General features: G+C 37.8%; 3 protein-coding genes across 7 annotated transcripts in view; 2 read left to right on the forward strand and 1 right to left on the reverse strand.

The window, feature by feature from the left end:
- Positions 1–17,136, forward strand: part of LOC126927052 (integral membrane protein DGCR2/IDD-like) — a 392,464-nt gene that overhangs the window by 342,461 nt on the left and 32,867 nt on the right. The window contains exon 3 of one of the 2 annotated variants that reach the window (XM_050743389.1): positions 3,747–4,185. The exons of the other annotated variant lie outside the window; for it this stretch is intronic. Coding sequence (XP_050599346.1) covers positions 3,747–3,920 — 174 coding nt within the window. The 3' untranslated portion in view covers positions 3,921–4,185. Of the gene's footprint in view, positions 1–3,746; positions 4,186–17,136 lie in introns of those variants that run through there. 2 annotated transcript variants of the gene reach the window in all.
- LOC126927057 (uncharacterized) overlaps positions 1–17,136 on the forward strand; it is a 242,472-nt gene that overhangs the window by 85,394 nt on the left and 139,942 nt on the right. The window contains exon 1 of one of the 4 annotated variants that reach the window (XM_050743424.1): positions 287–448. The exons of the other annotated variants lie outside the window; for them this stretch is intronic. The gene's annotated coding sequence lies outside the window, so the exon portion shown is untranslated. Of the gene's footprint in view, positions 1–286; positions 449–17,136 lie in introns of those variants that run through there. 4 annotated transcript variants of the gene reach the window in all.
- The window catches only part of LOC126927043 (G-patch domain and KOW motifs-containing protein-like), a 146,181-nt gene that overhangs the window by 9,363 nt on the left and 119,682 nt on the right, over positions 1–17,136 (reverse strand). The window lies entirely within an intron of this gene.

Here is a 17,136-nt window from a genome sequence, read left to right on the forward strand (position 1 = left end):
GGCGAATGTGTAACGCGTGAATAATAGATGGCGGCAATCACGTGAACCCTACTTATAGCTGTTTCGGCTTATATCGTAGCATTCAACCTAGGGTAAAACGATAGGGATCATTAGAAGTTGAAAGGCCGGCTGATCAGCCTCATTTTGTTCCATTTTTTAATCAAGCGATGAATCGACAAATTGTACAGATTTCGATGGTTATCACAGTTCTCTGGGAATTTTCAAGCGCGGTTCGTCGAATTTAGTCGGATTGGCTACAGACTCTTTTACGAGCAGCTTGAAACTCGATCTAGTTTCGAAAAAATGAAAAATTCGTTTTATCTCTTTGCTTCCCTGTTCCTTCCTTCCTCTTTTTTTTGCTTTTTACATTGCGTTAAGACCGGCTAAATAATATTGATTGCCATGGACGTTGGCTGGTTCAAAATCACTGACATCGACGATAACAAAAGTAAGTTTGATGATCATTTATCTGAGCCGGTGTTATTCGACTTGAGCTCTGCACATTTGTTAATATTATTCTAGTAGGGATGAGATACTACAAATTTTAAATAACTTCGATTAAAATTATATTATAAAAATTATATTACATTAACGTTTAGAAGTCAATAAAGTGGAAAGAATTACGCGAGATAATGTAAATATAAATTATATTACAAGGAAACAATACGGCTAGGTAATTTGAAACATTCTGGCTAAAATTGCATTCTTTCAAAGTTAGGACGTACAGTATTTACAAAGTAGATTAAGTATCAAATGGGGTACTTAAGAAAATTCATGTTATCATTCTTTAGTAAACATTTTCAGGTAATAGCCTTCTGCAAAAGCTGCTTTACGTTACGTTAACGTATTCATTATTAATATTAATCGTATTGTTCTTATCTCCTAGGGGCATAACAATCCATTTTTATATTGTGTTAAAACTAAATTTCTATTAGATTGTTGCAAAATTTTCTTTCGTTTTATAAAGAAATGATAGATTTTTTGTTTTATGTTATTTTATATTAAATTGGAGAAAGGTGGATCGCACATAATTCAATAAAATAATATAAAACAAAAAATATCGTACATCTATCATTTCTTTAGAAAACGAAAGAAACTTTTGGAACAACCTAATATTTCTCTCCAACGACACTTCTACGATGTTAAAATACTTGATAAAAAAATTTGATAAAAATATTAAGAAATTCTAATATTGATTTAAACGTATCGATTTATTTACTTTTCGCTGCCAGAAATTGTTAATTATGATTTCCACTTAAAAGCGTATTTCATATTATGAGGATAAATGATCAAATTCATCTCTAATATACACGTTAGAGAGTCATTTATAGCTGCAATCCTGTTTACCGCTCATATTCCTGGAACTCGATAATTCACTAGGCGATTGCTTTAACCGTGCAGAATACATCCATAAATAATTAATCGCTATTAATATTCCATCGACTTTTGAAAATCCCTGACGTGATCTATTTCACGTGATGAGAATACGTGTAAAGTGAGGTTATTGCTTGATTATCTTTAGTCGAATAAATCGAGTGATTCAAATTATAATGCGGAAGAAAGTCAAAACTATGTATATTATTTTTTTCAATTTTTATGTATCATTTGACGGAAGGAAATTTCGTAAGTAAGGTTCACTTTCTTTAATGTCAATGATTTTGAGATATGTTATTAAGCTCCAAATTCTAAGCAATCTTCTATATATATATATATGTCGGAGATGAAAGAACGCCGGAGCTCCTCCTTGGATTCGCGGGAATACCGCAACTCTGTAACTTGGATCAAACAAATGCCGCTCCGATTGTTCGAGATTTATGATCATGAGCTTGGGCTCGAGGCGACAATCAGTCGCCGAACGTAGCCGCGGTCAAAGGGATGAACGTTTTATCTAACAAAGGCACAGAGTAACTCTATACCTCTCCTTAAAAGAAATAGTCGTAGCGATACGTGGCAGTAAATACTTCAATAGTTTCTATCCCGCGGCCCGCCACACGCAGATTTTGTCCTCCGGGTAAGATGATCGCCGGGTGTCGGCATGCCTTTGTGGCGTATGTTTAGTTAACGTGAGGACCCGCTATAGATCTTAAGATTTAGTCAAGCGAAGTCCTTCAAATAGACTTTGTTGCAACTACGGGAAGATAGGAGAAACCTATCTTCCACGAACGATGCCCCCCGTCAACAACCACCCCTCAAGGGCGGCCGGCATCTCTTTCAAAACGCCGATATGGAGATCGACCAATTAGCAACAGCGCTAATTTCCCTCTCCTTTGGAACGAAAGTTTTCTTTGACGAATCCGAGGATCTCATATCCTTAGACCCACCCAATATAGTTTTCCTCGACGACATCGTCGAGACGGAGAGTCATTCTTTCGTACGATCTCATCGACGAATGACAGTGCCACCTTACAACCAGAGAATACCTCACATCTAGTTAACAAAGAGTTAGACTTGAACTGTGCGAGAACATACGTTTACCATCCCGTGACCGCGGATTCGTTTCGAACCTAAGGTCATTATCACTAGTGCTACGAGTGCCTAATCTTGTTGATAAGCCTGTGCTAGTAAACTCTTTATTGTATCACGGCAACGGCTAATTGTAATGAGAACTCATCAAACGCCCCTCTCCATAATCCTGACCCTAATCCGACATATATATATATATATATATATTACAATAATTAGTTTCCGCCTAAACTGCTAGAACCACGTAGCACGCACTCTACTCTCGTTTATTAAACATTCAGGCCATCTGATCGCATGCGACGAGTTTTATGTTAATCCCGACCAATTACAATATCTTTCTCTCGTTTACAAGGGACGACGAGACTGGCAGTTGCGTGCTTTCCAAAGCAAAAGCCGCGATATCTGCATGATAACCTAACCTCAACCGATTTTGTTGTACTATTCTTAAGTGGACTTCGTTTGTACCACTTTCGTAACAAAAATAGAATATCTAGAACACAGCATTCCGTTATGCGATATTGTCAATTTCTAACATCTGAAACATCAGAGATAATTTTTTCCCTACAGTTGTAAATTTGTGTGAAAAATTACGAACGTAACGGTGTTTGGCGCATGTACAGTTCCCCCTCCCCCTCCCCCTCCAACCTTCATTTGCGTAGACATGCTAGAAAGATCCACTTTTCCACGGTGAAACTGTGTGTATTGTAATTTCATTTTGACAATGGTCCAACATCCTACTATGCATAAATTTAATATCAATATAAGCAGGTTTCATGCCAAGTATTACATCTAACGTATAAGCACAAACCCTGGTTTTAAATACCTTATAGTAACACCGAAAAGATTATTCAGTTGGATGTCTGGCTCAACATCAATATTTTACTTAGAAGATAATACGTCGAGAGCATGTTGGTGGATGGAATGGGAGATGAATGAAGGCTTACTTCTGTAAAATACGTAAAATGGTAGTCGGAATGAATTTTGGCGCTTGGGGACAGAAAAAGAGCTGACTGATACTGTCATACACCTGAATTTATAAAATTTTGAAAATCTATGTAACCTTTGAACTTTATCGTATTCTGTTTCGTAGCACAAATTATTGTTCCCGAAATGTACGTTTAGTGTTATAATATATTTGACCAATGGTTCTCAAATACTAGTTTTGCTAAAGCAATGGTGGAATTGGAGCAATTCTATCTTCTTTTATTCTTTGAATGACCTGGATTTTCGAGTAGTCTAGTGACGCTTGATCCGTACAATTAATCGATTTCTTCTTATTACAGAGCTGCAAGAGATTCCGCGTTGGACGCCGATGTTGCGAGTTCGAATGCCTGGATGAGGTTGGCACTGAGTATTGGTCCGGATCTGATGTGGTTATCGTCGATGGTTCATCTAAACTTGAAAAACATAGTGTATTGTGGACGCTGAGCTTAGTGATGGCAATTGTAATATTTTAATTTCTCAATAAAGATTCCGATGGCGCCATTGACAAAATTCGTACCTTATAAACGTCGACGATTAGCTTCAGCCACCGGGAAAAGAAGTAGTGTACAATGTAGTGTGTTAACGAAGAATCATTTGTAACTGAATAATTATACCTCGAGAAGATTATACCTGAGTAATTATATTTATTCTTATTTTCTTCCCCTTTATTTCATTTGAATAGATTTTTGTATTCAAAGAGCGAGGTATGATTATTTCAGACGGGTTAATTTGTTTTTATATATGTCAAAAGAATGAAAGGAGATGACGATGAATCGGTGACAGGTAGAAAATTGTAATCTGTTGTATTTCCATGGTACTGTATACTTGATTATATTTTGTTCAATATTATTCATATTCTATCATGTAATTTGGGAATATACATACATATACATATATGAAAATATAGTGGTATACTTATCCCCTAATCTTTGTGATTTCTATGAAAATTTTATGATTCATTGTCACTTGTATGAAGGACGGAAATATAAAAAATTGATAAAATTATTAATAATATTTACAAAGAAAAAGTGAGCTGTTGGATATACAGGGTGGTTGGTAACTGGTAAAAAAAAGAAGTCGAAAATATACAAATTTTTCATTTGAGGCTTTGTTTTCGAGAAAATCGACTTTGAATTTTTGCTCGGTACGCGTGCACTTTATCACGTTTCGTTATAACGGATTTTATTGTAGATTGTGTTTCGATTGACGTTATGTTGATAAACCGTTCCAATATGTTGCACGCGTTGCACGCATACCGATCAAAAATTCAAAGTCGATTTTCTCGAAAATAAAGTCTCAGACGAAAAATGTTTATTCTATATTTTCGACTTCTTTTATCGAGTAGAATCACCAATTTTCCGCTTGTACTATCAATTACCAACCAGCCTGTATGACAAAATTCTATTTTAAACACCAAATTCGCCACGATTGGCTATTTTGTTTACGAAATTAAACGAATTTAATAAATGAAATGGCAAGGAAGGAACTACAAGTGACCGTCAAACTATTTTTATGCTTGAAAAGTAATTCGCAAAGTAATATAAAATAATACTACTGATTTGTGTCTCTTTCAGAATTTTTTCTTAATCTCTTGTTTTTTTCCCTTCAAATTTATTATTTATTATTTATTCGGTGTCACGAAAACCGATTAAATATTAAATATCTTAAATATAGATTGAAATGAAAGCTTGTCAGTTCTCGTTCAATTGTCACTTCAAAGTTGTTAGTTCAAAGGTTCTCGTACATCATAAAGCAAGGGACCAAATCTTTAACTTATTACAAATTAAACCTTTTATTGTAATTACGAAAATTATGAAAGTACCAAGCGAAACAAGTAGGGAACATGAACTGCTCAACGAACCAAAGAACGGCTCAGTGACAAAATTAATAAAGTAAGGATCACAAATATTACAACATTACACTCTTACATCACATAATAGTTCTCTATACAAAAGATATATAGCGAATCGACTTTTCACAACGATAAGAATCAACAGAACCAATTAAGACCAGGCGAAACTCTCATAAGACAACAATATCAGAGGGATCAAATCAGCGATTTTAATCTATGTTACAAATTATAGTTATCAAGAAAAATTGCTCTTTTCACGAAAATTATGCTGATGACACACTCACAATGCATTTTATATTTGGTAGTCGGATGTGCTCGTGGTCATCAGGAGTATAAAGTCGACGTTTTTAGAAAATGACAGCGCTGTCGGGTTTTAAAAGCTTTTATTTTTTTATTCATCATTACGAAGATTGTGATGGAAGAACGTAATGGGGTAAAATCTGACGATTCCTTAATGAAGAATGCTTAAAGAGATTCTATAGAAAACGGTGATCGTTTCGTTGGGTAGTTCATTCGAATTTTGATCAGGATTATTGAGATAGAAGGGTCGAGAGCTTGGTGGAATATCAACTTTGACGCTTCAACGCTTCATCTCTTTTCAAGCTCACCAGTCACGAACCATGGTTCACTGAATATATCTTTTTGGAAAATCCTTTTTGGATTTTCGTACGAGAAACATGGTATGTTTGACAAGGGATTTTCTTTTGAGGCAATTTAGAGTGACAAAAAGGTCTTTCTGTTAGGTAGCTTGTCGATAAAAATGTTTTATTAATAACGTAAATGGAACGAGTAGTTACGAATTTAAATAGAATATGACCAAATGGAATATATATCTTCTCTTCGACTTTCATAAGCTGAAAGCCCCGTATCTAAATTTTATCTTAATTATTTGAAGCAAAAAGTATGTTCTTTTATCTTCTTTTAGTTGTAACATTCACTATACTATGCTTTGTTTATATGCTAAAGCTCATATTTTATGAGTTAAGGAATAAATTAGATATGGGGGGACTATATTGTTAGATTGTTAAATGTAACTAAATGGAACTCATAGTTTATTAAAAACTGTGGGATAAATACGTATAAATGTTGTAGTCGTTGTAATCTATTATTGTGCTATTATAGGTATACGTGTGTACTATAGAAGGACCACCCTATTAGGTACTGACAGCTTTCTTCTAACATAATCTTTCCATAGAATCTTATAATCTTTTTCCTCTATTGTCTCCGAATAAGAAGTGTGTAATAAATGTTCGAATTTCGGTGTGTTGAGAAAGCTGCACGGTTAAGTTTCTGACTACAAAAATGGTCTTTTTTTTATCAGAAAGAACGAAAATAAATGTTCGGCAACGAGTTTTTTTTTTTTAAGATTTTTATTTTTACGTATCAAGTATAGGGAAGAAGTAGTGATCTCTCTTTTATCGATGAAATCATGTTAGGCGAACGTAGTAAATGGCTTCTGCAGTATCACGGAACTATTCGTATTACTCGATTAACTGAGTTCCCCTGAGTCAGTGGTTCTCAATTCTTGAAGCGTTTATTTATCGATTAGGGAATAGTTCTAAATCTTTTTCGACTTTCTCCAAAGAATTCTCAAATTGAATATTTAAGACAGCATTTAATGAATTCAAATTGAAACACCTTATTTTATTACGTAAAATTAAAATAACATACTACAAGGAATGTCAGTAATTTGGTATTTCTCTATGCCAATTTCCTTAAAATTTGTATAAAATTTAAATGTATCTTTTGTTGCTAATCTAAAAATTATTACTGTTTCCAATAATATAAGAAATAATACCTTAAAAATCGCTCAATAAATACGCAAAATACTTTGAAGGTAACCAAGCCAAAATAAATAAATAAATAAATAAAAAACAAATAAATAAATTTAATAGTAAACACGTAGGTGAAACACTTGCTGAAATTTGCATCACTCGACACGAGCGAACCGTTCGGAAGGAAAACGCGTTCAGCCCCCAAGGCGGTGGAATTGGGATCACTTAATTAACTCCGTTTGAATCTATCTTGAATTAATTCTCGTTTAACGACCTGTGCGTATTCAACATCATATCATTTCCGACCATATCGTTCCCAGAAGATGAAACAGCACGGTAAAACAGATGTGAATACCTATCACGAGCGAAACAGAAATGCGAAGATCCTTTGGAACGATAATAATAAAATTGCATGCATAGGAACCATGGATGGAACACAAGACAAAGGTGTAGATGGTATTATAAGCTTTGAAACGAGCGTATAGGACGAGAGAAATTGATCAAAAAATTGAGTTGAGCCCATTGAAGTTAGGAATAACATACTTTGATGTTTTGTTTAAAGGAGAGATATTGAGCTGTGCAAAAATTGTATAGGTTCTCTGAAGGTAAATAAGATTTTGTTGCTGAGTAAATAAACGAGATTTCAAGTTTCTCTTGAATATTGGAAATTTAAAGGTTTTGATGGTATTTTATCGTTATATTACTTCCAAATTTTAAAGGACCAAATCACATGGCTGATATTTTTAAAGTCTTTCTATATCTTTGAGGAAGTAAGATAAGGTTGATAGATAGTCGTTGTTGGTACTTAACCGAGTATGGTCATATAGTCGATTAAATGAAATTTCTATTCTTTCAGATATATATCGTCAAATATATATGTCGGATTAGGGTCAGGATTATGGAGAGGGGCGTTTGATGAATTCTCATTACAATTAGCCATTGCCGTGATACAATAAAGAGTTTACTAGCACAGGCTTATCAACAAGATTAGGCACTCGTAGCACTAGTGATAATGATCTTAGGTTCGAAACGAATCCGCGGTCACGGGATGATAAACGTATGTTCTCGCACAGTTCAAGTCTAACTCTTTGTTAACTAGATGTGAGGTATTCACTGGTTGTAAGGTGGTACTGTCACTCGTCGATGAGATCGTACGAAAGAAAGAATCTCCGTCTCGATGATGCCGTCGAGGAAAACTATAATGGGTGAGTCTAAGGACATGAGATCCCCGGATTCGTCAACGAAAGCTTTCGTTCCAAAGGTGAGGGAAATTAGCGCTGTTGCTAATTTGTCGATCTCCATATCGGCGTTTTGAAAGAGATGCTGGTCGCCCTTGAGGGGAGGTTGTTGACGGGGGGCATCGTTCGTGGAAGATAGGTTTCTCCTATCTTCCCGTAGTTGCAACAAAGTCTATTTGAAGGACTTCGCTTGACTAAATCTTAAGATCTATAGCGGGTCCTCACGTTAGCTAAACATACACCACAAAGGCATGCCGACACCCGGCGATCATCTTACCCGGAGGACAAAATCTGCGTGTGGCGGGCCGCGGGATAGAAACTATTGAAGTATTTACTGCCACGTGTCGCTACGACTATTTCTTTTAAGGAGAGGTATAGAGTTACTCTGTGCCTTTGTTAGATAAAACGTTCATCCCTTTGACCGCGGCTACGTTCGGCGATTGATTGTCGCCTCGAGCACAAGCTCATGATCATAAATCTCGAATAATCGGAGCGGCATTTGTTTAATCTAAGTTACAACGTTACGGTATTCCCGCGAATCCAAGGAGGGGTTCCGGTGTTCTTTCATCTCCGACATATATTATATATCAATGTTAATTGTTATCTGTGTTGGCGTAGTGAATAAACACATTGATGTTCGGTGTTTCAATTATCAGAATTATAATCGATGTTAAATGTATAGAGTGTCAAAGAATTATTTGTTGTAGCTGTGGAAGATGGAGATCTGTTAGAGAAAATGAATCATGAAATTGATCTTGAGTATAATTTTCAGACAAAATTTTTTATTGCATCATAAAGTACTTATCACGAGAAACGAAAGTTTCAGAAAACCCCTGGATCGTAAATGATTCGTTCTTTTGAAAAAAGCTGTTTAAAATTTCTTATACTAATCCTTATACTAATTGTGTATACTAATTGTATTTAGTATATTATGTTATAAATAATGGTTAATATAAGTATCAAAACAAACAGACAACAATTAATTAGATAACATCGTAATCCAGAATGATAAGCGAACAAAACGCAGTACTCAGACAGCAAACCCAACAAATCACAGTCATGCTACAACTAATTACAAACGTGCTAAGCAAAGAATAAAAAACGGACACTCTACAAATAGCAGCCTGGAACTCAAACGGCCTACAACAACGGGTCCTCGAAATTAAAACATTCATATACAGTAACAATATAGACAAACTACTTGTCTCAGAAACACACTTCACTACAAAAAGCTACTTGAAAATACCATACTACACCATATATGATACCAAACACCCCTCAGGAAAAGCTCACGGAGGGACAGCAGTGATAGTCAGAAACGATATCAAACATTATCTACACAGCCAAGTTAACAAAGAATATTTACAAGGAACCACTGTTACAGTTCAAACTAGCAGCAACTACTTCCAGTTGTCAGCAGTGCCTCCGCGACAGAAAATAACATCACAAATGTGGGAAGAATACTTCCAGGACCTAGGGGACAAGTACATCGGAGCGGGAGACTACAACTCAAAGCACATGCTATGAGGGTCAAGAAACCTTACACCTCGAGGCAGAACACTGGAAAAATACATTAGAAATAATAACCTCAATGTTACGCCACGAGGCTTATGTCACGACCGGCATACTTCAAATCCGATGGACCGATGATGGAGATAGAGATGTGGCGGCCTTGGCGACAATGTATATCGCCGAAGTGCCTAATGAGTCATCTGTATCCTAACGGTCCTTCCACCGAACGTCCTAGAAGTGTGACAACGGTCACGTACGCCTACAGGGTAGTGGGGATATTAAGGGATGACAAACAAAGAAGAAACAGATGTTACCGAAAGTCAAATTGTAAGAGCTGCAGTCTTGGAAAGTCACGGCTGGAGCTCAGAACAAAATCGCAGTCAGTGTAAATTCAGAAATAAATTCTCTCGTTTTTTTTGTTATCTTAATTTTTTCTTTTCGTTCGGGCCTCCTGCTTTTTATTTTACGTGACACTTACCACGGGCTGTATTTTCTAACCGTCGCTCGCGGCCCTATAATGTCGCAGTCGGATCGTCTTATCTGACCCCAGGATCATATACAATGTATCGACGAGCGCATAGCTATCGCCAAGCAGCGAGTTCTCGAAACGTCGAATTTTGTCCGTTACGTTTTCCACGCAAGAATAGACATACGTGATCATAGGCGCGAACGGTGGCGTGACCTAAGTATAGTGGGGGTCGTCTTAAAGATGAGACAAAGAAATCATCTAAAGTCGATCAGTTCCTTGTGACGCGTCGAACGTTACACATTGAATCGAATCTAACACATAACGTCTGTCTCAAGCTGTTGCTTGTGCGATAGGTCTCGTTATAAGCAAACCGCTAAACAAACCTTGACTGTTATCTTTTTCGTTTATAATTGTTGATCTTTGACTGAACTTGTTGTTTCGTTATTTTTATTAAACTTTTATCAACCAACCCAGTATAGTTGTTCGTATACACTCAAACCTAACCACCTCTATTCTCGTAATAGAAATAGGGGATCAATCAGTTCGTGGCATCGATTGTTTAATCGTAACGAGAATTTACGACTCTCGTTGACGCGTTATCTAGCGATCGCGTCTCTCTGCGAACGGTTGAAACACACTATGTTTCATGAATTTATTTGCTAACGGTATTGAAACAAATAACAAGCAGAGGACGAACTATCCGTGAACTGTTTTGCCAACGAGTACGCTTCCAATATTTTCTGTTTGAGAAAGCACACTTGTTGCTGTTGCAACTCCAAATATTTTTACAGCCGACGCTTTTGCCATGAATCATCGGCTAACATATAAAATAGAGAAAAGCCACAGTTGATTGTAATGGAAATTTAGAAAACCTCAAACTCGATATAGAAGGGAAAAATAAAGGAAAGGAAGGGAGAGATAATTGGAAGCTTGGGGCCAGGTTTAATTCACTGAAACCGGGCTGCTTGTGTCATCACGAAACAGAATTGCCAGTACGTCATTTCTGTGCTCCCGTCCTCGTAAAAACGGTTTCACACGTTAAGAAAAAACGAATAGGCGGTGAAGAAAGAAAAAAGCAGACAGAGAGCGCTTTTAAAAAGCTGACGAAGCGTGTGTCACGTAAAATAAAAGGAAATTTAAAAGAAAGAAGAAAACTTTATTTTTCCTTCGTTTATACACTTATAAGACACTTCTGAGCTCTAGCCGTGACCGTACGAGACTGAGTCTCTTACAATCTTTTTACTTTCGGTGACATCTGTTCCCTCATTATCCCCACTACCCTGTAGGCGTACGTGACCGTTGCTACGCTTCTAGAACATTTGGTGGAAGGACCGTTAGTCCATAAATGAATCCTCAGGTACTCCGGCAATATACATTGTCGCCAAGGTCGCCATGTGTTTCCCTCATCGGTCCATCGGGTTCGAAGTATGCCAACCGGGACACCATCCTGCCCGCGGTGTGTGTGTGTGTGTCCTGGTCTCTGATGTGATTTACGTTACACGTGCGTTGCCACAACGAGACACACGGTGCTATTTGTCGTTTTAAATTGCGCCGCAACTTGTTTTTGAGATCTTTGCTAGAGACATGTGAAAACACGTTGGAAGTATATTTCTTGTTTTTGTGGAATTTAGCTGGAAAATGAAAAATAACGTAAAACATGTACTTACGACTTACAGGGTAATTGAATGTATACACTGTAATAACCAGCGATTTAAGGCTTTAAAAGATCGAAAGAAAAGAAAAGAAGAAAGATAATATGTTGTGGCAGTCTAACTCGATCTAAGGAAATAGAGAGGGAGGGGGGGCAAAGCTTGTTAATCTGGAAAGAATACAAGCATCAATTTCAAGCACTTACAGGGAATCAAGCGGGCTTGTTATGGTCGTAAGGTGGACAATTATCCCGTGTTAGGTTCAATCAGCTTAGTCCTACACAAAATTGATCCAATCATGCGAAAACAAATGTATTCCGATTTTTGTCGCAGATATATCTGGTCTACGCACTCCAGTGCCCGCACAACTGATATTGAAACGCCTGATTTTCCCATATTCTACAGTGACAACATTACCTGATTTTTTACAACCATGAAGGACTCGAAAATACTTGCAATCTTCATCTGTTTGCAAATTATTTTCGTCACTTTCGTCCCGTCAGGGGCTGGTAAGTTGATACTGATTAATTATACCATCGAAATTCTATATAATGGCTACAAAAAATATTTGCATCATCACCCTCATTTCCTAACGAAGCGCGTTTTTTTACCAAGTTTTATATTTCATTTCATAGTATCAAATCTCTGTAGTTACACGAAAGTATTAAATGATAGGAAACTTGATATACACGAATTTAATTAATTAATAAGTTACCGTTAATTAATAAGTACACCGTTAACGCTTGCATGCTGGTCGTTAAAACACATGCTGCGCGAATAGGGTACACAGCGATTCATTTAACTCGCCTTGAATTAGTTTTAGAAAGACAAACATGGACAGGGATAATTTTTGTCACGAGCCGCTTAATTTATTCGTTCATTAGAACGAATTAATTTACACCTGCTGAGATCGCGATTGATGTGACAAATTCGAAATCTTGTTCCATATAAATATTTTTAAACAACCACGTCGTAAGCTTTGTATATTTTTTAATCGCAACGAAACTGTTCAGAGAAATGCTGAAATTATTAATTAGAAAAGGAGATTTCTACGCATCGTTGTAAAACTGTCAGGGAAAATATTCGTGAAACAGTTACGTTGTTACAAGTTCTACAAGAAGAAATATTGAAAATCACGTTCCACTTATTCAGTTGCACGTGTAAAAGGTATCTTGCGTTCGCGCAAAAAATCTCTGAAGGATACATGCTTTATAATAATTGGAGTGTCGAAGTTGTTACGCGGATCGGCGTACACGTACCTTTTAATGAAACTAGGTTACCCATTCGTTATTCGTTCCTAATTTTCAGCTTCACGATTTTTACGCAATAAAATTTTATACACTTGTTCGGTTTATAAATGATTCAATTCAAATTTAACAGAATTAAAGTTGAAATAATCATTTGTACTTCATTAAAAGGTTCTTTCAGCATCTCGTTTTAATATTTTTATTGGTAATATTTTGTTGATCGTTATATTTAAATGGAGTTTTTCAAAGGAGAGACATTTTAAGGTAGGAAATGGACATACATTTATAATAAGAATTCAGAAGAAAGAATATTTCATACAGAAATAAATATTCCGTATGTATAAATAACTACGCTATGAATTTTATATGTATCGGATATTCCTTCTGGTTAATGTATCTGATGTTTTTTCACGCGAGATAGCGTATATTTGCATCTATATGTCTCTTCGTTTCTCAGTAGTAAAACTTAGCATTCCTGCGGCTGATAAGTAGTTACGCACTGACAACGAGAAACATAAAATGAGTAAGAAGCATGAGACATTCTATAAGAAAAATAAAGTTGTTTTTATCTTTCATTGCATATTCGTCAGAATATTGTTAATAAATATTTAAGTTAAGATTTCAGTTGCAATAAATACATAGGATACATAGGATACATTTATTTATATATGTATCTATGAACGCATTTGACATAAAATTTTGATAACGACTAAAATTATATATTCTGATATTAAATTAATTTAATGAGAATAAAAAACTAATTTTTTTAAACAAGATTTTGTATAAAGTTATATTTATTAGGAAAAGTTCGTTCATCCCTTTATAATATGATAGGATTAGACTCATTGCTGTGCAAATCATTTCATGGAATAGTATATGTGTGCGTGTATGTTCTAAGTTTTTATTATAAAAATGCTAAATGTACTAGGAGACGTTTTTAAAAATTCATAGATTTTTCTTCATCAAACATATCAATCGTTATATTGAAAAGTTAATTATCTTTTATTTGTTTCGAGCTGCACATTGATTGAGACATTCCTGTTGGTTATAATTGCGAATTTAACGCAACGAAGTTGTTTGAATCCCTTGCAAGCATGTAAATATATCGTCGAATTAATTGGTCAATTACTTGAGGTTGGAATTGAAAGAAAGGGAAAGGTGGAGGAGAAGTCTTGCGTTTGAATGCGGGACACTTTTAAAGCCCACAGTTCGCTGAAATTGCCAGAGAATTCAATTAAATGGCAAATTAAACCATTGAACTGAATCTGTTTCCAATCGCGAGCTTAGAAATTCTATCCTTTGAATTTTTATATCAGTCAACTTTCTTTTTGTACGTACGGTAACGAATATAATTCATGAATTAATGAAGTATGTAATTGGATGAAAGTTCTTCTTCCTGGATTCAGTTTAGACTAAGAAAAATTATATAATAACGAAATTATCAACTTAAAATTGATAGAGTGTGATAGTTTATTTTTTTTTTTTTTTTTTTTTTTTTTGCGTGAGGAGGGGAAAATGCTGTTACGCATACCCAGTGATCCGCATCACTGGGTTATGTGGGACTCGGGCGGATGTTGTTGCCATACCCACTAAAAACCCCTCCTCCTTTTTCCTTTGCTTCGAGGACAGACAACCTCGGTAAAACCTGTCGGCAGTCATCAGGGTTGTCCTTTCATGCCCCGTTGTATCTTCTTCTTCAGGCAGTTATTCTGTATATTCTGTATTGCTCTCGTCATCTTCTCAGCTAGTTCAGAATACTGGGCTGATCTCCTTCTGTGGTTCTTTGTTGTCTTGTATCTCTGCCTTCACTGCTCCGCGTAGTTGTTGTTGCTCTCGTTCTCCTCCTTGCTTCCTTCAAGGCCTTCGCTGTCACCCTCCTGTGAGGCATGACGGTCTTGCGAAATTACCTGAATTTATCTCAGCTCTCGTTCTTGGCGGTCACCGTGGCGATCAGATTGTCCACGTCTATGTTCTCGCCAAGAGCGTTCTCCAGCTCAATCCTTCTGTACGTTCACTTCGGGCACGTGAAGAGGGCGTGCTCTGCATCGTCGTTAGGGTCTTCACAGTCGAGACAGTTGCTGTCGCTGCTCTTGCCAATCCTCTTCCTATAGACCCCAAAACTCCTGTAGAGGTGGCCGTGTGTTCGTTATATATTTATTGGACGTGCGTGATAGTTGTAGTAGTTGGGCCTGGTCCGCTGTAATTGTCACTGGGGGCTGTAGATGTCGCTGCCGTCGTCCGACACTAGTTAGTGCCGAGTGGTGGTATTTGGCTTGTCGAGTGCCGCCACAGTACCCCTTACCAGTGATAGCGTTAGAATCTTAGTGTAATAAACCGTCCAATTGTCCAATTGTTGTCCAATTCGTGCGGATGTTGCTCGAAGTCTTCAATGTGGCGGTGGATACCTGTCAGTACGGTGCGGGCGTTCCGCGTACGGTCGTAGGCCTCTGTTCCATTTTTTAGTATGACGTGCTAGTGGTAATGCCCATGAACTTTTGCGACGGCCACATCACTCCTGGCTTGGTCGGTCATCGTTTCGTACCCAGTCACCTGCATGCGTGAGTCGGCGGTGAGGGGTCGAGTTTTTGTTGAAGGAAGGGCCGTTCCGTGTTCGTCGTAGCGGTAGGGTCCAGCTTGCCACAGGTCTAGATTCGCGATGATGGAAGTTCTCAGTAATGCTATCACGGTCAGACCTCAGTTTTGCTGTCGATCACGTCGGGGTCACCAATGTAGAGGTGGCCGTGTGTGCGTGATATATTTATTGGACGTGCGTGATAGTTGTAGTAGTTGGGCCTGGTCCTCTGTAATTGTCACTGGGAGCTGTAGATGTCGCTGCCGTCGTCCGACACTAGTTAGTGTCGAGTGCCGCCACACTCCCATGCCCGGTTAACAGCTGCATGGTGTGATGATCGATGTCCATCTTCTTTTTGGTAAATAGCAGGGCACTCGGTATTAATTTCCTTGCGCCTCCAGTTCCTCCTTCAGCTCGTTGCCGTCATCCGCGCCGATCCTGGTCTTATGGATCTTGTTCCACTCGTAAGTCTCTCCGAGCATCTTTATCTATATGTAGATCGGGAGATTCCCGGTCAACACGCAAAGTGTCGCGTGGGAGACGGTACAGTATGCCGTCGTTGTTATGCACAGGGCCGTTCGTTGTGCCCGTTTCTGCTTCTTCCTGTTCTTATCGGTATTCGCTAAGCTAATTCTTCTTTCTGAACCCATACTGCCTCCGATGGAACGGGTCCGTTCCGATGCATCTCTCGATGATCTTCTTAAAGCATTTTTCCCAGATCTTGCTCATGGCTGGGAGTATGCTTATCGGCCGATACGCGTTAGGGAGACTGGGATCCTTTCCCGGCTACCTTAGCAGTATTACTCTGGCCGTCTTCCAGCAGTCTGTTTCCAGCTTGCTTCCAGCTCCTGCTTCCAGCAGTCCAGGAGTCTTCCATCGACTCCTGCAGCCATCTTGGTGTTCATTCTTCCGGCGCCATCGTCGACATCGCCTTCGCCGATGACGACGCTGAAGCTGATGTCTTCTTCTTCTTCGGTCTCTGCCTCTTCGCGGCCCTCATAATGGGAGGATCCGTGTCCCATGGTGAATAGCCTCTATAGGACTTTCACCATGCTTTCACCATGTCGATCGGCATGTCGTTGGTTGGTTTCTTGCTTTTGCATCTCTTCATGACTGTGCGATAGAGTTTGCCTTCTTGCTTTTCTGTATGGATGGAAACGCGTTCGAAAAGTAGAACGGAGTAATTAGCGATGCACGATCCCAAGCTGGTGAATATTTTTCCATCGGGAGAAGTCAGGTCGAGCGATACAAGATTTATATGCTCGTTCTGCCAGTTATTTCAAGGTCTGTGACGCGATAGAAAATGAACATAAATGAATAATAAATGTATTACAGCCATAAAGATTGCTTGATGTACGCCACCGTTTTTCCCCTA

The sequence above is a fragment of the Bombus affinis genome, unplaced genomic scaffold (assembly GCF_024516045.1).
Source record: "Bombus affinis isolate iyBomAffi1 unplaced genomic scaffold, iyBomAffi1.2 ctg00000070.1, whole genome shotgun sequence".
Classification (NCBI taxonomy): Eukaryota; Metazoa; Arthropoda; class Insecta; order Hymenoptera; family Apidae; genus Bombus; species Bombus affinis.